Raw genomic sequence first — 23,036 nt, 5'->3', positions numbered from 1 at the left:
TATTCACAATAGCCAAGACATGGAAGCAACCTAAATGTCCATTGACGGATGAACGGATAAAGAAGATGCAGTACATATATACAACGGAATACTACTCAGCCATAAAAAATAATGAAATAATGTCATTTGCAGCAGCACGGATGCAACTAGAGATTACCATACTAAGTGAAGTAAGTCAGAAAGAGAAAGACAAATACCATACGATATCACTTATATATGGAATCTAAAATATGGCACAAATGAACCTATCTATGAAACAGAAACAGACTCACAGACGTAGAGAACAGACTTGTGGTTGCCAAGTGGGAGGCAGGGGAGGAAGAGGGATGGACTGGGAGTTTGGGTTAGGAGATGCAAACTATTACATTTAGAATGGATAAACCACAAGGTCCTACTGTATAGCATAGGGAACTATACCCACCACAAGGTCCTACTGTATAGCATAGGGAACTATACCCACCACAAGGTCCTACTGTATAGCATAGGGAACTATACCCACCACAAGGTCCTACTGTATAGCATAGGGAACTATACCCACCACAAGGTCCTACTGTATAGCATAGGGAACTATACCCACCACAAGGTCCTACTGTATAGCATAGGGAACTATACCCACCACAAGGTCCTACTGTATAGCATAGGGAACTATACCCACCACAAGGTCCTACTGTATAGCATAGGGAACTATACCCACCACAAGGTCCTACTGTATAGCATAGGGAACTATACCCACCACAAGGTCCTACTGTATAGCATAGGGAACTATACCCAATCTCCTGGAATAATGGAAAAGAATATAAAAAAAGAATGTATATATGTGTATAACTGAGTCACTTTGCTGTACAGCAAAAATTAGCACAACATTGTGAATTAACTATACTTCAGTAAAAAAATTTAATTTAATTTTAAAAAGGCAGTGGTTAAGAATCCATCTGCCAATGCAGGAGACACAGGTTCGAGCCCTGCTTTGGGAAGATCCCACACGCCACGGAGCAACTAAGCCCGTGCACCACAACTTCTGACCCCACGCTCTAGAGCCCGCGAGCCACAACTACTGAGCCTGCGTGTCTAGAGCCCGTGCTCCTCAACAGGAGAAGCCACCGCAATGAGAAGCCCGCGCACCGCAACGAAAAGTAGCCCCCGCTCACCGCAACTAGAGAAAGCCGCGCGTAGCGACGAACACCCAACACAGCCAAAAATAAATAAATTTTTAAAGGGCAAAAAAAAAGTAAATCCCTAAAATAGAGCAAGCTCAGTATACGGACCTCATATTAAGGCTGGAAAGGGCAAAATTATACATTTTAAAATTTAAAGTGCTGTAGTTTGGGTGAGTCAAGTGCCTGAATTAATAAAATACATCTGGGAATGTTCACTCTTTTTTTTTCAGAATCATGAAGCCTACTTTAACTTACCCCCACGTAATTTGTAATGGCCTCCCTTGTGCTTATCAGAGTTTTTAAACTGTTGATAATTTCTCCTTCTATTACTTCTCATTTGTCTAACTAAAGCGTATTTGTCTTCAGTAGCAAATATGCATTCCCCATTCAGCATATATATTCCAATAAAAGTGGACTCAAATCGTCCTATTTTTCTTTCTTTTTTTTTTTTTTGTGGTATGCGGGCCTTCCTCTGCTGCGGCCTCTCCTGTTGCGAAGCACAGGCTCTGGACGCGCAGGCTCAGCGGCCATGGCTCACGGGCCCAGCCGCTCCGCGGCATGTGGGATCCTCCCAGACCGGGGCGCGAACCCGGTTCCCCTGCATCGGCAGGCGGACGCGCAACCACTGCGCCACCAGGGAAGCCCTATTTTTCTATTTTGACCTGAAAGAAGTAAGAGGAAGGAGGAGAAGTGAGAAGAACTTAGAGATTGTGAGTACATGTTCATTTTCATGGATGAATTAAATCTATGGTGGAAACTGTCATGGTCTGAGCTTCCCCATTCAGCATATATATTCCAATAAAAGTGGACTCAAATCGTCCTATTTTTCTTTCTTTTTTTTTTTTTTGTGGTATGCGGGCCTTCCTCTGCTGCGGCCTCTCCTGTTGTTGGAAAAGAATTTCCAGACACAAGGCAGAATGTAAGGAAGATAGAGTTTATTAAAGAGAATGGTCGCTGCAAGAACAGCGGGTCACCTTCCTGGTAGCCAGGCAAAGTCGATGATGAGCATGGGTTACTTGTCTGTTTTTATAGCCAGGGAACAAAGGGACTTGTCAGTCACCTGCCGATTGGGTAGGGTCTGCATGTTTCCAGTGGGATGAATACCTTTCTTTATATGGGATGGGAAAGGAGCAAGGTATGCTGCTTGTGAGGGCTCTGGGACATTGCAATGGTCTCATTGTGACAGAGCAATAGGAGTCCTGTAACTCTTTGTTCCGGCCCTTTACCTTGTTCTTTGTCCTTGGAGCACACCACAGAAATCACTATCATCCCTTCCAACAAACAGGTTCCAGTTAAAAATGGTATAATTATTATGAAATAAGTGTTGTCCATTTGCTCTGTTCTTGCTTGGTACTGTCCTAGGTGTTGGACCCACGTCTATTTTAGACAGACATACTTCTCTTCCTGCTGGCATTTACATTTTAAGATGAACACTGGTGAGAATACTCAATCAGGTTGGCCTGAAAATAAAGCATTGAATAAAAGACATGCAATTGTGACACCATGTTCAGCCAGCCAAAAGAAAGAATATGCCACATTTAAGAGTCACGCCTCCAGTTGACTATATTCAAAGCCATTGAATTGTACAATTTAAGCAGGTAAACCTTACGGTATATAAATTATATCTCAATAGTTTTTTTTTTTTTTTAAAGAAAAGGCTGAGGTAGGCTTGACAATTCTTGAACTTTGGCAGGTTTTCAACAGAAAGTTAAAAAATAACCCATTTTTTACTTTTTGTTTACTGATTGATTTTTACTGATTTCTCCTTGACCCCCTCCCCCAACCAAATTCCAAAATCAACACGCAAAGCAATTTCTAAAGTAACCCAAAGAAAAACTCTACAATAAAGTACTAAAAAAAGCTGGTGAATTTTTGGAATAATTTCTCCTAATGTGTCAAGTTAACTGTTATTACCAATTTGTTCCTATACAGCAATAAGCCAGGAGTTTAATTCTCAAACACAAGAAATAAATCTCTTTAGGATAAAGGCTCTAGAAGTTTGCAAATCATAGAAGAGTCCTTAGACCTTGATTGAAATTTTCCTGAGAGGTGTCACATTTCACGCTCATTGAAAGGATTCTTGTACTAAAGTGGTCAACTAAATTTTAGAAGAATTTTTTTTTAAGTTGTGATTGTCATAGTACTTGTATTTGTAGCATAGTAAGATGCTAGAGATGCTAAAATAAATATGACTGCACTGAAGTCTGGCAGAATGGCTATCCATACCAATCAGTGAACAGACAATTCCAGTAAGCAGGTAGAAGGTGAAGTGAGTTAACTCTAAAATTATACCTTGATTTTATATCCCTTGATTTTCCCCTATATTTTAAATAAGGAATCACACTAGATTAATAGTTCATATGTAGATTTATTGCATATTTTAAATTGTCTTAGCTTTAGTTATATGTTCCCTAAAGATTAATATGAATGTGAGTACATGAGAAAGATCTTTGTAAAATATCTCTCTAGTCCAACTGGTGTATAAGAAATGCAATGATCTGTTTTTATGAGAATAATTATTTCATTGATATTAGACCCAAATAACTCACATCATCGCTTAGGCCTTCCGATGCCTACTAGCTTTATTTAAAGCAGAGGATGGCAAACTTTGCCCATCAAGGACCACAGAGTACATAGTTCAGGCTTTTGTGGGCCATATAATTTCTGTGGTAACTACCAACACTGCCACTGTGGCAGGAAAGCAGCCATAGATGAATGAGGGTGGCTGTGTTCCAATAAAATGCTTTATTGACACTGAAATTTGAATTTCATATATTTTTCTCAAGTCATAAAATATTCTTTTCTTGATATTTTCCCAACCATTTAAAGATGTAAAACCTGTTCTTTGCTTTTGGGTTACAGAAAAACGGGCGGATTTGGCCTGAAGGCTGTAGTTTGCCAATGCCTGTTCTATAGCATTAAGTGTGTAGATAAACCTTCTCTCTAAAAGAATGGTTAAGAATCTTTACCCTACATTATCAGCGTGGCATAGCTTTTTTTAAATCAGCGTACACTATTACCTTCCAGGGCCAATGTCTGGAAAATCGTGAGATTTCTATTGGAGCCCCTCCTCCTCACTTCCCAAGATTCCCCTTGCCTTCACTGGTTCCTCCACAGCTGCCCCGGGGCTCCTCCACTGGGGACTATCCACACCTGTGCTTTAAGCTGGGCCTTTTTAACCTGATGCCAGAGACCCCATGAATTTAATGCAAAACTGTGGGGGGGGGGATGCGTGCACATGTGTGTGTGTCTGGGGAAGTGGCCCATAATTGGAACATATTCTCAAATAATTCTACAACCAAAAGTTGGTTCAAGACTACTGTTTTAGTTCTTTTCTGCAGCATTTTGCAAACCCACAGATCCTGTTTCCTATCTTTCAGAACCATATCTAAGAAATATTTTCAGGCATGTTAAATGAGATGCAGCCCTCTCCATAAAGGGGAAAGGCGGTTTGTGTGGGAGGATATGGACACAGCTGGAGCTGGAGCTGTGGATGCTGCAGCTACATCAGAGTGGCCGCAGGAGTCTTCCATGAAATCCGTAGAAGGAAGAAAGGAAGTCTCCTTGCAAAAGAAAGTATTTTTATTCAATTGTATTTGTTAAATGGAAAAGAGGGAAATAATCTTGCACTGTCTTCTGTGGTGGAATTTAATTACTGTGTTACAAAGAGTTATATATTTCCCACTCCCCTCCTCCAAAAATACTGTTTTTCCACAGTATTTGGGCAAACTAAGGAAATACTTTGGCCCTCCTTCCTCATCCTTTAAATATGTGTGCACTTTAACAGTGTCATAAAAACGATACACAAACACAAAGCTGGAATTACTGGTAGGCTAGAGGACTCAAAGTGCCCCTTCGAATGCTCATGTAGACTTAGACATGCCCTGCCATTCTGTATTCTCTCCCTTCTTTTACTTACCTCCTCCATTTCTTACCAAATTCTTTCTGCCTTCAGTTACCCTCTACCTACTAATTTACATTTTTCTCCTAAAAAGAAATTTATGAGTTAGACTTCCTGCCATGAGCTTCCTGTCTCTACCCCATCACACCTCTTACCTCTCATGGTATTGTAATTTCTAGTTCATTTCCCTGTTTTCCTATGACAAGCTCCTAGGTGACAGGGACTGTGTCCTGGTCACTGTTTGACTCTCTGTCTAGCACACACACAACTGGTTCTTATTAACCATTTGACAAAGATGTGAATAAAATCTCAACCAGTTACCTGTTCAAGCACCACACACATCCACATGCTCCCAGAGCCTAAAGACCATTTCCATCTAAACTTACAGGTTTATTCTTCATAATGTCCTTACCAGCCTTTGACCAAAACAATTCAACTCACTTCACAAACCAGACACTTCCAGCCCTAGACAGATGCAGTTCATGTATGTACACAACATCTTGTAAAATTCCAAATATGTCTAACATATTGTAACAGTACATCTATATCACACAGTGTTACTGTATCACAGCAACAAAGGAAGCACTAGTCTGATTATTTATTGACTCCATATCAATAATTCATAGCTCATTTGCTCCTATGTACAGAATCCATTGTTCATTATCTATAAGCATGAAATAGATGCCCAAAAAACTGTAAAGAAATCCACTCTTCAAAAAACAAATTGGGAGGGAGGACAAACTGCTTGAATTTATAATATTTTTAACTAGAGGGCTAAAAGCTCTACAATTTATTGTCATCTCCTGATGGCAATTCTGAAGCATCCTAACAGTATTTTAAAAGCTATAGTAAATAATAAGGTTTGGGGATTACACCAGCTGATCTCTCACTCATTTTCAGCTCTTTTCTTTTAATTTTTCCTGTCTCTAAATTCTGTGTGTGCTGAGGCTGATCACTGCATTGATTCTGAAGGGAGATAGGAACTGGAATCACTAGAAACCAGGGTAGAGCCTGTGAATGGAATGGCTGACTGGAGAGTTGGCGGGGGGGGGGGGGGGGGGAGTTCCCAGGAAGATAGCAGCTCTGAAAGTGACTGCAGTCTGTACTAGGTGGGTCATTTCTACTTTTTGTCTACCTGACTGTTGCCTGCCTTCCCCAATGAGAAGGTAAGCTCTATTAGAGCATAACTGTTTTGTTCTTCACTGTACCTTTACCACCTAGAAAAAGCCCAGGTAGAGCAGGTGCTTAGTAAATATTTGATGAACGAATGATTACTGGGGAGATAGTGTCTCCAGTATGTAATTAACCCAACTTTCCCTTTCCCTTCCTATCCTCCATGGATTAGATCAAGTTGGCTTCATGATCCTCAGGGATCACAGCTAAGGATTCCTTGATGGGTTACACCCACAACTCAGCAACTATATGGAGCAGGTTTCTCAAACATTTTGATGGTAAATCTTAGTAAGATATAAATTTCACGTGAGCATAAGTATACATACCCACCCACACACATACCTGAAATTAAAGTTTCACAAAACAATACTACGTTTTCTAATTTTTATTATTATTTTGCTGGTCCCAGACCACCACTAATTTCATGTACAACCCACTAATAGATGGGAACCTGCAGTTTGAACAATGCTGCCATAGATCATGCTCAGTCCTGCCCAGCTGTTCCTGACTGGCAGGCAGTCAGGAGAGCCCTGCTCCAGGCAGGAGGTAGTAGAAAAAAGACCATAGCTTTTCTAAGACGTGAATGCAAATTCTCCTCCCACCACAGGGTGAAACTAGGGCAAAAACTTCTCAGCCTCAGTTTCTTGGAAAAGGAAACTGCAGAACGGAAAACCTCCTTATCTGGAAGAAGAGGATAAGCCCCTTGTGGGGCTTCTGTGAGGACTAAATGAGACAGTGTATAGCACGGTTTCTCAACCTTGTCACTATTGACATTTGGGGCTGGATAATTCTTCTTGTGGGTGCTGTTCCGTGCATTGTAGGATGTTAAATAACATCCCTTGCCTCTACCCACTAGATGCCAGTAACACCCCCTCCTGCTATGACAGCCAAAAATGTCTCCAGATGTTGTCAATTCTCCCCTGGGGTGGGGGCAAACAAACCCTTGAGGATCACTGGTGTTATATAAAGTGTCTGCCACAGTCCCTGGCCACCATTATTCCCTAATGCTTCTTGCTTTGAAGAGACTGGTTTAGTTTACGGGAGAGGACAGACAAGAAACACAGCACCAAGCTGTGTCCCCATCATAGTAAGTGAGGACATGAGCGCTGTGGTGGCAGGAAGACAGGCATGAACCATGTCAGCTGTGCCATAATGAGGGGCCAGACTGAGTTTGGAGTCAGAAGAACGCTATATGGTGAGAACACTATTGCGGGCAGTTGCATTTCGATGGAGGCTTTGGGAAGATGGAATGAAGATCCAAGTTAGACTCGGTGGGTTAGGATGCTGGGGCCTGCTGAGACTGGATGTGCAGGGCGAAGGAGACCAAAGCAAAAGACCAAAGCAGGCACCCCCAGCTGGAGGATTTGGTGGAGCAGAGGGGCGGTGAAGTTGTTAATGTTATTGCACAAAGTAGGAATGGGAGAGTGACAGAAAGGCCAAAAGTCAGTGATGAGTGTAGCTGTTTCTGAGTGGACTATCTTACTCAGCACCCCCGTGCAGAAAGCAGCACACTCCTGCTGTGAGACAGAACTCCGAAATGAGGACAGCTTACTGTTTGAAAAGAAGTCAGAAGTCGTCACTTCTCCAATTTGCGTAACGGCCCAGAAAGGAATCCCCTCAGTCCTGCAACAGTGGGTGTACTTCCTTGGACAGTGTGCAGAAATACTTGAATTGTGCAAAAATCTAGTAAGCAAAAGAAAACTAAGCCATAAAACAAATAAAATGTGGATTTCTATCTATAATTCCTTTTTAACTGTAAAGAGCAGTTACCTAAGATTACACCATTACCATCACAGTTAACATCCTTTATTGGGCATTTGGATCCTTTATTGAGAAACAGAATGCCTATTACCCTATGACACAAGGAGAAAGCAAAAGTATTAGTATTTTTTCCATGATCTCTCATCCCTTTCTGTAGAATATTAGTTGTAAATATCTTTCATCCACAGATTTTTAAAAACATTTATTTATTTATTTATTTATTTATGGTTGCGTTGGGTCTTCGTTGCTGCGTGTGGGCTTTCTCTACTTGCGGTGAGCGGGGGCTACTCTTTGTTGCGGCGCGCAGGCTTCAGTAGTTGGGGCATGTGGGCTCAGTAGCTGTGGCTCGCAGGCTCTAGAGTGCAGCCTCAGTAGTTGTGGCGCACAGGTTTAGTTGCTCCGCGGCATGTGGGATCTTCCCGGACCAGGGCTCGAACCCGTGTCCCCTGCATTGGCAGGCGGATTCTTAACCACTGTGCCACCAGGGAAGTCCTCATCCACAGATTGTTAAGTTAAATTGTAGGTTAACTAATAGAAGCTTTTATTTAGGTATAGGAAACTTTAAGAGTAAATTATATAGCTGCACGGCCACAATATCCACAATGGTATGTGTGTTTCTTTTCTAAAACATGCTGGAAAATGTGAATTTGAGCTCACAGTAAAACAAAGACTCTATGAAAAGATGTCATAATTATTAAAATAAAGGTGGAAAACTTCTGGGAAAAAAAGCATTTAATGTTAAAAAAACCAAAAACCAGTTATCTTATAAGTAAAGAGCTGGTAAAATGTTATATAAAGCTAGTTTCTTCAGTAGGGAAATAGAGACCTACGATAAAATAACGAATACCAACAGTACATTGTATACAACGTCCGGGTGTCAGATAAGCACAAAATGCCAATTAAATACCACCAAGAGAGCAAGGAAATTTCCACTCCCAGCAACATATGCCTCTACAAACCAGATAGGGCTTGGTGAACCATGGGTAAGCTTACAATTCCCAGGGTGACTGAGTAGGAAGCTCATTGTTTAAAAGTGCAATTATATTCCCCTGTTTCTACTGATCTTCATGAGGCATAGGCAGGTTGCAGAGACAGGAAGCGTTGGTTAGATGCTGTGGTAGCCAGCTTCCAAGATTGCCCCAAAGGACTCTGCCTCCTGGCATTCATACCCTTAGGTAGTTCTCTCACAAATTGTACCAGCCTTGGTCTGTGTGACCAAGAGCATACAGCAGAAAAGATGGTATGCCACCTCCAAGATTAGGTTATAAAAGATTGCAGCTTCTGTCTGGGTGTTCTCAAATTATCCCTCTCCCTTCCCCCCCTCAGATCATTTGCTCTGTGGTGAGCAGTCCTACGGAGTGGTCCTGCTGGCCAGGAGCTGAAGCTTCTAGCCGACAGCCAGTGAGGAATTGAGGGCTGCCAACAACCTCGTGAGTGAGCTTGGAAGCAGATTCTCTGACTGTACAGATGAGCCTGGAGATAAATGCAGCTCCAGCCAACACCTTTACTGCAACCTTCTGGAGATACTCTCAGAACCACTGTGCTAAGCCACTCCCAGATCCTTGACTCTCAGAAACTAGTATGAGATAATAAATGATTGCTGTTTTACACTGCTAAGTTTTGGAATAATTTGTTATGCAGCAATAGATAACTAATACAGATGACTTCCTTGTCTTTCACAGAGACAACTCTAAGAAAACTGGATGAAGTTAGTTTTGCTAATCTAGCAGAACACCAACATGGGAAAAAATAAATAAACATAGGACAAAAAATCAAGCAAATGAATAATCCTTTAAGGAGGAATAGTACCTCATTAGATGGCTCCTATAGTGTTTATTCTTTATTAATGAAGTATTAACATCTGTATAATCTTCAAAAATTTTTCATTATACCCATGAAACTATGCTAGGTTGAGCATGTCTGCTGAGACAAAGAGAGAAAACACTTATGTACTTCCCCTCATTTGTCTTCAGGGGGTTGGCGACTCACTCAATAATTGTACATTGAACTTCTATGTCTATAAAACTATTAAATGAGGTATAAAAATGAAATTCAAATGGCACATGAAGAGTAAAATGTCCAACACCAGAGGAATGGTAAATTATGACACAGATATATTATGGACTTTTAATGGAACCATTTGAAAGAATTTCGATGAAGAACATTGAAATTGAGAAATGTTATGGATCTACTGCTAATATAGAACTATACCTATAGAGTATTACACTATATATATATAGAATATGTAATGTAATACTAAGTGATACACATTAAAGAAGAAAAGGGGTATGCATGAAGTTTTGTTTTGTTTTGTTTTGTTTTTTTTGTGGTACGCGGGCCTCTCACTGTTGTGGCTTCTCCTATTGTGGAGCACAGGCTCCAGACGCACAGGCTCAGTGGCCATGGCTCACAGGCCCAGCCGCTCCGCGGCATGTGGGATCTTCCCAGACCGGGGCACAAACCCGTGTCCCCTGCATCGGCAGGCGGACTCTCAACCACTGCGCCACCAGGGAAGCCCTGCATGAAGTTTTAATTGTGATTGTCACTGGGAGTGAGATTATGTAGGGCAGGTAGAGCAGGAGGTGTTTCCTCACAGGATAACATAACCAGTAGGTCTGGAGTTAAAAATTCTAGCTGTGCCACTTAATAACTATATAACTTTTGGCCTGCTGTTAATCTTTACCTCTCTATGCTGCGGTTTCCTAATCTATGAAATGGGGATAATATTAATAATGTCAGTGCCTACTTCATAAGATTGATGTGAAGATTAAATGAAAAAATACAGGTAATGTATTTAGCACAAGGGCATGTTATATATTGAACAAGCAACGACTTAACAACCATATTCTCTTTGCTGTGTTTTCTGCATGACACATATCATTTTCATAATAAAAAGAAACAAAATAAAAAATAAGACACCTTTCCTTGCCCACTAAACTATCACCACGGCAAATCACAGATAACTGACAGAAAGATGTCTGTGACACACCAAAGATATAATATAAAGTACCGATCTTCAACTTATGGGGTTATGTCCTAATAAATCTATCATAAATTGAACATATCTTAAGTCAAAAATGCATTTAGGGCTTCCCTGGTGGTGCAGTGGTTAAGAATCCGCCTGCCAATGCAGGGACAGGGGTTCAAGCCCTGGTCCAGGAAGATCCCACATGCTGAGGAGCAACTAAGTCCATGTGCCACAACTACTGAGCCGGCACTCTAGAGCCCGACGTGCCACAACTACTGAAGCCCGCACGCCTAGAGCCCGTGCTCTGCAACGAGAAGCCACTGCAATGAGAAGCCCGCGCACCGCAATGAAGAGTAGCCTCTGCTCGCCACAACTAGAGAAAGCCTGCACACAGCAAGGAAGACCTAACACAGCCAAAAATAAATAAATTAAATAAATAAAATTTAAAAAAATTCAGTAACTTAAAAAAAATAGAATGTATAATATATACGTATATGTATAACTGAATCACTTTGCTGTAGGGCAGTAATTAACACAACATTGTAAATCAACGATACTTCAATAAAAAAAATTCCAAGTATGGTTTCTACTGAATCGTATCACTTTTGCACCATCTTAAAGTTGAAGAATTATAAGTCAAACCATCGTTAAGTTGGGGACCGTCTGTATTAGTAAATACATAACACCTATTACAAAACCCCTACTCATGACTGCATTTTAAAAAATTTCTAAGTGATTTTAATTTCCTTGCAAGGTAGGGGCCACACAGATAATTTAACAGTTGAGTTCATAACTATATATTTTCGTTTGGGATTGGATTTGTGGTAAGAATGGGAGTAATCCATTGTATTGCACCCCCTAGGGTTGTGCAGAGCAGAATCTGTACAACCAAGCATGGTGGGGTAGGGCTGGGGTTGGTGGTATTAATAGGTATCTCTACATGATGGGGAGTCTTTAGAGAGGGTCTTAGAGGCAGTGGGTTTTAAGACCATTTCTTGAGGCAGAGGTAAATCAAGAGATGCAAGGACTACGTGAGCCCAACCTAGGCCCTTGCTAGCCTCTCCTAATAGTGCTGATATTGGGACCAGCTATAGCTCCAGGTGTTAAACGCCCTGCTTTGCAAGGTCATCTGGTATGTCCCATGTCATCATGAAGCTGTGGTTGGTCACTGGACTAACCCAAGAACATGCCTTTTAGGCTAATCCTGGACTTCAAAAACTAGCCAAAATGTTATTAGGCCTGCATCCACAGCAATGAAAATAGCATAAAATTGAAAGTTTGAAAACAATCTGAACGTCCAACAATAAGGGACTGTTAAATAAAGACAGTGTTTCAAGCTGATAAACTAGTACACAGTCATTAAAAATGAAAATTAGAAAGAGTAGGTACTAATAAGTTATAGTAAAGTTATAATAAAAAAAGACAGAAAAATAAGTAACCTGTAACTATATAAATCATTTATGTTTATGGACAAGGCTTAAAAAGAAAAACAGCGTTTCCCTGGTGGCTCAGTGGTTAAGAATCCACCTGCCAATGCAGGGGACACGGGTTTGAGCTTGGTCCAGGAAGATCCCATATGCCACAGAGCAACTAAGCCCGTGCACCACAACTACTGAGCCTGCACTCTAGAGCCCACGAGCCACAACTACTGAAGCCCTCACGCCTAGAGCTCATGCTCCGCAACAAGAGAAGCCACCACAATGAGAAGCCTGCGCACCACAACGAAGAGTAGCCCCCACTCGCCGCAACTAGAGAAAGCCCGTGCACAGCAACGAAGACCCAATGCCGTCAAAAATAAATAAATAAATATATTTTTTTAAGTTAAAAATAAATAAAAACAAAAAGATCAGAAAAGTTTGTTCAGGTGGTAGAATTAAAATGACTTTATTTCATGAATTGCCTTTATTGATAAAATATGCTTGTGTAAGTAATTTTAAAATATATTCATATTTTTAAACCTAGAAATTTGACTCAGCAATTCTATTTCTAGAAATGTAGTCTAAAAAAAATAAAATAGAAAAAATATACATTTAAGATTATTCAAAATAAGCATTATTGGGCTTCCCTGGTGGCGCAGTGGTTGAGGGTCCGCCTGCCAATGCAGGGGACAAGGGTTCGTGCCCCGGTCCGGGAAGATCCTACGTGCCGCGGAGCAGCTGGGCCCGTGAGCCATGGCCGCTGGGTCTGCGCGTCCGGAGCCTGTGCTCCGCAACGGGAGAGGCCACAACAGTGAGAGGCCCGTGTACCGCAAAAAAAAAAAAAAAAAAAAAAAAAAAGCATTATTTATAATAGAGAAATATTAGAAGTAACCTATGCTGCTAAAAATAGGGTCAGTTACATCAAGAGAACTGTGTGGTTACATCCTGAGACCTGTATAGTTATTGAGATGATGCAGATTTATGTTTATAATTATGGATAAATGTTGCTGACATGATGCTAACCTAAAGAGAATACAGCTATGCATATACTAACACAAAGTTTGAAAGGATGCAGGCCGAAATATTAACAGTGGTTATGTCTGAGCATTGCTGTTTTGGTGATTATTTGAATTTTTGCCTAATCTGGATTTCCAATTCTTCTACAATTAAAATGTACAGCTTTTGTAATTTTAAAAAGGGGGAGAAACTTAGGCATACAACTGTGCTGCATATTCTTTCTTATCTTCTTGCCTGAAACAATCAGAGGCCAGTATGACGTCCAGGTGGCATGTGGACAGTTGTGTTGAGCCCTAGTACACACCCGTCAGATGCACAGATGGGAGCAGCTATGGGAACCTGTGGTCCAGGGGAATGAGTAGCAATCCCAGAGTTTGTCTTAGTTCTACCCCTACTTCTTCAGCGCTTTGGACAAGTCCCTTAACTGCCACTTCTAATATTTTTTGAAAGCAGATTGAAAATAAATTCCCTGAGTCTTATTTCTCTGTTTACCAAATGAGAAAATAATGCCGGTCTCTCCTATCTTGTAGAGGGGCTTTAAGAATCAAGTGAAAGAATAGGAAAATATTTCTAAACATGTCAACATCATCATTTCAAAATGACAAATACGGACATTATGAAACAACGTGGGAAAATGTTTTCAAAATAAGTGAAAAAGAAAACATCACGGGCTTCCCTGGTGGCACAGTGGTTGCGCGTCCGCCTGCCGATGCAGGGGAACCGGGTTCGCGCCCCGGTCTGGGAGGATCCCACATGCCGCGGAGCGGCGGGGCCCGTGAGCCATGGCCGCTGGGCCTGCGCGTCCGGAGCCTGTGCTCCGCAACGGGAGAGGCCACGTCAGAGGGAGGCCCGCATACCACAAAAAAAAAAAAAAAAAAAAAAAAAAAAAAGAAAACATCACATCCTTGCACACACACACTGATGACACTGATATAAAACAGGTATTGCGGTAGAACAGTGAGTAATATTTTTACAGTATTTTGAGACATAATTTACATACAATAAAATGCCTAAATCTTAAGTTTACAGCTCAATGACTTTTTTCATAGGTATACAACTATTGGACAATCACCCAGATCGAGGTAGAGAACGTTTCCTTCTTCCCACAGAGTTCATTCACGGTCATTTCCAGCCAATCCTCACCCCCACCCCAGAGGTAATCTGACCTTCATTTTAACCATAATGTTAATATTTAAATGTTGGTCAGGAATTTCCTGGCAGTCCAGGGACTCTGTGCTCTCACTGCTGAGGGTCCAGGTTCAGTCCCTGGCCAGGGAACTAAGATCCCACAAGCCGCGGGGAAAAGGTTATTCAAAAATCCATTCAAGGTCATTTGACATGGAACCTGAAGTGCTGGGTTCATGCCTGAGGTCTGCCCTTTCCTATGGGGAAGTCACAAATGCTTTTTGTGCCTCCCATTCCTCATCTGTTTAATGGAAATGATAATTCTCCCATGGCCTTCGTGGCTGTGGGGAAATTTAAAGCACCATGAGTGAGTCCTGTTGTGGTGCCTGCTCACGGGATGCACTTCACAAACGTTTGTTGCTTGTGTATTTTTCCTGTAGTGATTAGTGTTCCAGGGGCTGAAGTCCTGGGTTTGGATCTCTGTTGTCTCCCAACCCAGCTGAGCGACCTCGGTCAACTTTTAATCTATCTCTTTCGCAATTTCATCATCTGTAAATTAAATACCTTATTGTTTTCAGAATATATAACGTGCAGAGAAAGGCACAAGAATCTGCATGCAAAAAGATTTTGAAAGCTGGAGCTAGGGCACTATTCTGAACACTGTGAGGCTTTCCCAGGTCATTGTTTTAAACCCTTTTGGAAATGGGCTCAGAGGACCTTGAACACAGTGGATTAGTGACGGAAGTAAGATCAGCTTTGTGTCATGTCCAGGTTTGACCTTCACACCACCAGACATCTCTCTTCATAGCCATATAATTTTAAGAGAACAATGAAAGCATAAAATACTCTAGGGAAACCACTGTCAAATTTTCTTTCACTGACAATTTTTTTAAAACAGGACTATTTTGTCTCAGAGACTACATAATTACTTTTTGTTATCTTGTCATCACATACTTCTTTATTATTTTTTTTTAATTCATCTAGTTGATCCATGCTTATTTTATTTTTTTGCGGTACGCAGGCATCTCACTGTTGTGGCCTCTCCCGTTGCGGAGCACAGGCTCCGGACGCGCAGGCTCAGCGGCCATGGCTCATGGGCCCAGCCGCTCCGCAGCATGTGTGATCTCCCTGGACCGGGGCACGAACCCTTGTCCCCTGCATCGGCAGGCGGACTCTCAACCACTGCGCCACCAGGGAAGCCTAACCCATGCTTATTGAGTCCTTCTATGTGCCAGGCACTGTTCTGGGCACTGGACACAAGCAGTGAACAAACCAGACAGAGACCCTATTCTCATGGAGCACACATTCTGGTGTGGGAGGTGGTGGTTGACAGAAAATATATACAGCTCCATGATCTCTTATCTCCAGTGATGAAACTGAAAAAGCTACGAAGAAGTAGTACCCTTGTCCCTAAACGGTATTCTTTTTATAAGGAAATATTTGTTTGGATTTACCTAAAAGTCAATCACTTTTACGCTCACCATCTTTTCTTGCGTGTTTTTTTTTTGAATTTTTGAATTTTATTTATTTTTTTATACAGCAGATTTTTATTAGTTATCCATTTTATACACATCAGTGAATACATGTCAATCCCAATCTCCCAGTTCATCACACCACCATCCCCCCGCGGCTTTCCCCCCTTGGTGACCACACGTTTGTCCTCTACATCTGTGTCTCTATTTCTGCCCTGCAAACCGGTTCATCTGTACCATTTTTCTAGGTTCCACATATATGCGTTAATATACGATACTTGTTTTTCTATTTCTGACTAACTTCACTCTCTATGACAGTCTCTAGATCCATCCATGTCTCAACAAATGACCCAATTTCGTTCCTTTTTATGGCTGACTAATAATCCATTGTATATATGTACCACATCTTCTTTATCCATTCATCTGTCGATGGGCATTTACGTTGCTTCCATGTTATCACATACTTCTAAGCCAACATGGTGTCATCTATATCCATGACAACAGCTTCCAGTGCCTACTTCTGCCTTCACCATGGGAACATGGAAAAACACAAACATAATTGAGAGAAAAATCCCCAGAAAACTGGATTTAATACAAAGTTAAAAAGGCAAGCTTGGCAAAGCAAGAACTATTAGTAAGACACCTTGATGGTAAGAGCAAAGTGGAAACGGAGTATTTACAGTATATTATTAAAGGCAAAGCAGGAGAAGTTGTGCTTAGAAGCATTTCTAATAGCATTGTTTTATTTTTCAATTCCAAAGGTAATTCTTATTCATTCTAAAAAAGAAATGCTAAAATTGAGAAAAATTCACTATGTGAGTATTTTGATATACATTCTTCAGTCTTTTTCATGCATACTTTAAAAAATCTTAGAATCATATTAGATATAAACTCAGCTGTGCAAGGACTGTAACTTTTGAAACTCTTCTATATAAATGAACTTAATATTTTTTTCAAGCCCCCTTCCATCTAGGAGTAGAAATTGACTCTCAGTAGATTTAATATCCCTCCCCTTTCTCTGCCCAAGACTAGGGGGAGGGAAGAGAAGGCTAATGTCAAGTCTGAGCTCATTTTCATCTATCTACACTGGCTTCTTCAACTTTTGAATCTTAAAAATCTTCATCTCTTCCACTGAGATGATGACTGCCACATATTGAACGGGGAGAGAGCAAATGGTTCTAGGAAATGTGGGGGATCCTTTCTTAATCTCCCCAAAACATAATTACATTTTGTTCAACTGCAACTTATTCCCTCATATGGATATTATAATTTATTTAACTACCTTCTATTATTAGATATTTTAGTGGGAATTTTATTTGCTTCCTTAGCGCAAATTCCTTCAACTGTTCTGCCCTGCAAACCGGTTCATCTGTACCATTTTTCTAGGTTCCACATATATGCGTTAATATACGATACTTGTTTTTCTATTTCTGACTAACTTCACTCTCTATGACAGTCTCTAGATCCATCCATGTCTCAACAAATGACCCAATTTCGTTCCTTTTTATGGCTGACTAATAATCCATTGTATATATGTACCACATCTTCTTTATCCATTCATCTGTCGATGGGCATTTACGTTGCTTCCATGTTATCACATACTTCTAAGCCAACATGGTGTCATCTATATCCATGACAACAGCTTCCAGTGCCTACTTCTGCCTTCACCATGGGAACATGGAAAAACACAAACATAATTGAGAGAAAAATCCCCAGAAAACTGGATTTAATACAAAGTTAAAAAGGCAAGCTTGGCAAAGCAAGAACTATTAGTAAGACACCTTGATGGTAAGAGCAAAGTGGAAACGGAGTATTTACAGTATATTATTAAAGGCAAAGCAGGAGAAGTTGTGCTTAGAAGCATTTCTAATAGCATTGTTTTATTTTTCAATTCCAAAGGTAATTCTTATTCATTCTAAAAAAGAAATGCTAAAATTGAGAAAAATTCACTATGTGAGTATTTTGATATACATTCTTCAGTCTTTTTCATGCATACTTTAAAAAATCTTAGAATCATATTAGATATAAACTCAGCTGTGCAAGGACTGTAACTTTTGAAACTCTTCTATATAAATGAACTTAATATTTTTTTCAAGCCCCCTTCCATCTAGGAGTAGAAATTGACTCTCAGTAGATTTAATATCCCTCCCCTTTCTCTGCCCAAGACTAGGGGGAGGGAAGAGAAGGCTAATGTCAAGTCTGAGCTCATTTTCATCTATCTACACTGGCTTCTTCAACTTTTGAATCTTAAAAATCTTCATCTCTTCCACTGAGATGATGACTGCCACATATTGAACGGGGAGAGAGCAAATGGTTCTAGGAAATGTGGGGGATCCTTTCTTAATCTCCCCAAAACATAATTACATTTTGTTCAACTGCAACTTATTCCCTCATATGGATATTATAATTTATTTAACTACCTTCTATTATGAGATATTTTAGTGGGAATTTTATTTGCTTCCTTAGCGCAAATTCCTTCAACTGAGATTGCTGCATCATGTGATATGCTAATGTTTAAGGATTTTGAAACAAAATATCAAATTATCCTTGATTGTAGGAATTTACCCTTCAGTCATAATATGAATTTCTATTTATTTGTACATTCCACACAATATGGTTTTGATCTTTCAGAACTGAAATAAATCATAAAATTGATATATGTTAATTTAAAAAATTAACCAGTACCAAAGACCAATCAGCAGAAAGTAAAAACCCTGCTTCTCCCAACTCTACTCTCCACTGTTTTATCAATATCTTTCCAGGATTTTTTCAGATAGTAAGGTAGAGATAGATAGATGATAGATAGAGAAAGGGGGGGGCCAGAGAGACAGAGACAGACAGAGAGACAGAGACATATATAATATATATAATGTAACACAGAGATATATATGTTTTTAAAAAACAAAAAATAGAAAAATACATATTGTTTTATAACTTTTTAAACCTAATATATTATAAACGGATTCATCTAATAAATATTACTGAATATCTACAATAGTATATAAAACATTGTTTAATATACTATTTTTCCATGTCAATAAATATAAATCTGTATAATCATTTCAATGGGTGCATAGTATTCCATGCTATAATACACCATAAGTAATTAACAAATTCTCTACTATTATCATTTAAAGCTACATTTAATTCTTGTACAACCACCTTTGTATTTTTGGATTATTTTCTTAAATTAAATTTCCAGAAGGGGAAATGCTGAGGCAATGGACATGCACATTAAAAATGTTAATACATATTCCCAGATTTATCCCAGGAGATGGTTAACCTCACCAATAGGGTATGAGAATTCTTGTTTCTCAACATCTTTACCAAAATGGGCACTCCTTGTCTTCTTAATTTTTGCCAACCAGTTAGTCAAACAAACAAAATAAAAACCTCAGCTTGCTATTCTATTTTGGTTTTAATTAGTACTTATTTCTATATGCAGTTGAGAGAGCCAATGAAACTTCTGAGCAGGGAAGGAAGGACTTTGCTCATCAGTGTGAGGCCTGGAGTTTCAGGAGGAGGCCTAGAGGGAGGGAGACCTGATGTGAAGTACTGAGGCGTGAAGCAGGCTGTGAAGGTGGGATTGGCACTTCAGGGTAGTCAAAATCCAATTAAAATCATCTGGATGAAATATCAGGACAGTGTGGACTGATGTGGTTATGACTAAGAAAGATCAAACTGAATCATTTATATTGTCCTTTAAGAAAGAATTAACAAAAAGAGGATGATATACATGACAAATTTGGGTGCATTTAGCCAGTTGTATGGAGGGGAGAGGGAACCTGACCCTAATGCTCATGAATGAATAAATGACCTGCCTCAGTGTACCCTGGGGGGGAGAGCTAGATAGTTCATTCAAACCTACCATGACCTGGATTTTTTTTTCAATTTAGCAGAATAATTTTTTTCTCCTGAAGGAAATCATGCTCACAAGGGGAAAAAAAAAGCAAACATTACTAATATTTATACAGCAAAAAGCAAGTGTGCTTGTTTTAAGATTGCCAGAGTTAGACACTGCTTTCCTTCCCTCTCTAGGTATAGTAAAGATAATAGCTCACATTTTTTTTAGTGGTTACTACGTGCCAGAAACTAAACTTCCTACATATATTAACTCATTCAACACCCCCCCAACTCTCAGAATATGTTCAGTTTCTGATCTCATTTTTCACTGTATCACAGAGAGTTCAGTAACTTGAGCAAAGTCGCAGGATTTATGAGCAGTGGAGCTGGAATTCAAACCCAGATGGTCTGGCTTCACAGCCTGTTTGCTTAATCTAATCACACTGCCCAAAGTTCTTTTCAAGATAGAGGGATGGACATTTCTGGACACAAAGAGACAAGGGCCACTAAAAGGGCTTTACATTATTTCCTATCACAGGGATGCTAAGCAGATTTCATCTACCTGACTTCAGAGCTGGTGTGGCCCCCTGACTGGTAGGGGTGGACCCAAGTGGTTTGTCCATAGCTGCACATTATATATTACCATTTCTCATCTGTCCTTCCTGAGTTATATAAGTATAGGGATAGTGTCTCTACATAACTTTTAACAAAGTGGTTACAAATTCACCTTGGACATTATTATTTTTCAATCCATAACTAACTTATTCTTTTTTATCAGGTGATATTCCATTTCCTTATTTAACCAATCCTCTAGTAATAGCTATTTAGATTGTTTCTAAACGATGCCGCGATTGAATATCTTTGGGTAGAAGTCCTTTCCATAAGTGAAAGCCACACTATATTCCTAGCTGTGAAATCGTTATACCAAAAGGTATATGCATTTTAAAGTTTAATAGATTGTACTTAATTGCCCCCCAAGGTATACCAATCTGGATTGCCATCAAAGTGTATGAGAGCATCCACTTCATGGATTAAATACAGTTGATTCTTGAACAACTCGCAGGTTAGGGGCGCCAACTTCCACGAAGTCAAAATCCACATATAACTTTACAGTCGGCCCCCCATATAAGTGGTTCTGCATCCTGGGATTCAAAGAAATGTGGATCATGTAGAACTATAGTAGGTATTTAGTGGGAAAAAAAATCTGGTGTAAGTAGACAGCACAGTTCAAACCCTTGTGGTTCAAGGTAAATATACCTCTGTCTGACCGTCTCCACCCTCACCTCCAGAAATCCATACACTGATTGCGTGCTTCCAGGAAGCCTTTTGGTCAGTAATTCTGCCCCCTGGGCAGAAGAGGAATACAGTTGATAGAGGACATGCCTATTCCCTTCACTGGATACTTATGTGCTCTTCATTGTAAAATTAACAAATAGACATGGAATGGTTAACCTAAGTCTGTCTGCTTAACTCTGGCTTATGGACAAAAGCAAATTTCTAGAGCCACAAATCTGTGCATGAGACTTCAAAATGCTGTGACAACATCAAGGCACTGGTCATCACAGGTGGGGCCTTATGCTTTCGATGATAAGTTAGTTTGTTTTTTTTAAGTCAGATATGACTCCAGTTGTCTTTTTTAAAAAAATATTTATTTATTTATTTGGTTGCATTGGGTCTTAGCTGCAGCAGGCAGGCTCCTTAGTTGCGGCTCACCAGCTCCTTAGTTGTAGCATGCAAACTCTTAGTTGCAGCATGCATACAGGATCTAGTTCCCCGACCAGGGACTGAACCTGGACCCCCTACATTGGGAGCGCGGAGTCTTAACCACTGTGCAACCAAGGAAGTCCCTTGATAATAAGTTTTAAAGTTAACATTACTGGGGGTAGAAGGGGTAGAACATGTAGAACCTTGTAGATCACTGAAAGGACTTTGGATTTTACTCTGTAGTGGGAAACTATTAAAGGATTGCCATCAGAGGAGGATCTTTAAGGGGAAAAAATGCAGTAGAATTATCCTTTTCTCACTGGTCCTCCAAAGGGGTTTTGTGAGAACTTGGTTAGTTGGTGTCACATTTCGAAGCCTTCTACTTAGTTGTTCTTTCAAGTCAGAAAATAAATCAATCAAGATTTTATATGCAGTATCATCTTTTAGATTTGGTGCTTACGTTATATGGCATGGCTGTGGCTGGATCTGCTCCACATAAGCAGATAGGGACGATGCATCACCTTACAGGGAATTTCACCACTGTTCTGTTAGGACCAGCAAGGATCTGGTGGTCTTCAGTTATCAGCGGGACCACTTAGATTTGCGGTTGGATACTTTCTATGCTTTGTTCTCCTTGATTTCTGCACTCCAAGGAGGTAGTTAGCTCTTTAAATGTCCTTGTCTTATGTCTTTTTTACAGGACTTGAAGAAAGAAACTTCTTGAAAATGGCTATTCCTGCCTTTTGTGAAGAGATTATGCTAGGAATCCAGGAGTAGGCATGGAGGACAATGGATCGGGAATAGATCCCAGGAGAGGTGGGCAACAGGCCGCAAACTTGGTAGTGTCCCCAGCAGGGGGCAGGCAAGCTAGACCCAGACAAAGGGATCCTAGCCTCTGCAGGGATTCCTGGTCCCCCACTCCCACTTCGCAGGGTGGCCAGACTTAACGGGACCACGTGGCTTGGAAATGATTATATGAGTGGTGACTGATGGAATGGATATGACCTAGAAATCTGAGGTCCTCTGTTGTTTTCTAGATGCCCTGGAGCCCTCCAGTCTCTTGTGTGGAAGGTAAGGGAGCCCCAATAATGACTGAGATTGAATTTCTCACCAGTGTGGTGGGATGAAGACTTGATAATAATGAGATTGATTTAGAGAAAATAAAGGCAATACTTTGTTCATAATCCTTTAGCAAGAACACTGCATAGGTGATATTGTGTATTTCTGATTGCGTCACATCAGAAGATCCCCTTATTTTAATTCTGTTTACACAAGGGTCTAGCTGTGTCACCTTGAGCAAGTTACTTAAACACTCTATGATTCAAAATTCTCATTAATAAAATGGGGAAAATAATGGTACTACCTTATAAAGTTTTATAAAAATTAAATAAGTTAATATATACAAAGCACTCAAAATAATGTCTGTATGTAGTGTTTGTTGTTATTATTATTCTCTATTTAAGTCATTATAATTCTTATTATAACCAAAACATTAAT

General features: G+C 40.1%; 1 protein-coding gene across 1 annotated transcript in view; it reads left to right on the top strand.

Annotated features, from left to right (window-relative positions):
- Nucleotides 1–22,316, top strand: part of CBX3 (chromobox 3) — a 53,737-nt gene extending 31,421 nt beyond the window's left edge. The window contains exon 7 of the mRNA XM_007121591.4: nt 22,240–22,316. Within this exon, the coding sequence (XP_007121653.2) occupies nt 22,240–22,316 (77 nt within the window). The remainder of the gene's footprint in view (nt 1–22,239) is intronic.
- The last annotated feature ends 720 nt before the right edge of the window (nt 22,317–23,036 follow it).

The sequence above is a fragment of the Physeter macrocephalus genome, chromosome 5 (genome assembly GCF_002837175.3).
Source record: "Physeter macrocephalus isolate SW-GA chromosome 5, ASM283717v5, whole genome shotgun sequence".
Lineage (NCBI taxonomy): Eukaryota > Metazoa > Chordata > Mammalia > Artiodactyla > Physeteridae > Physeter > Physeter macrocephalus.
This window is presented reverse-complemented; position numbering and strand designations above follow the sequence as displayed.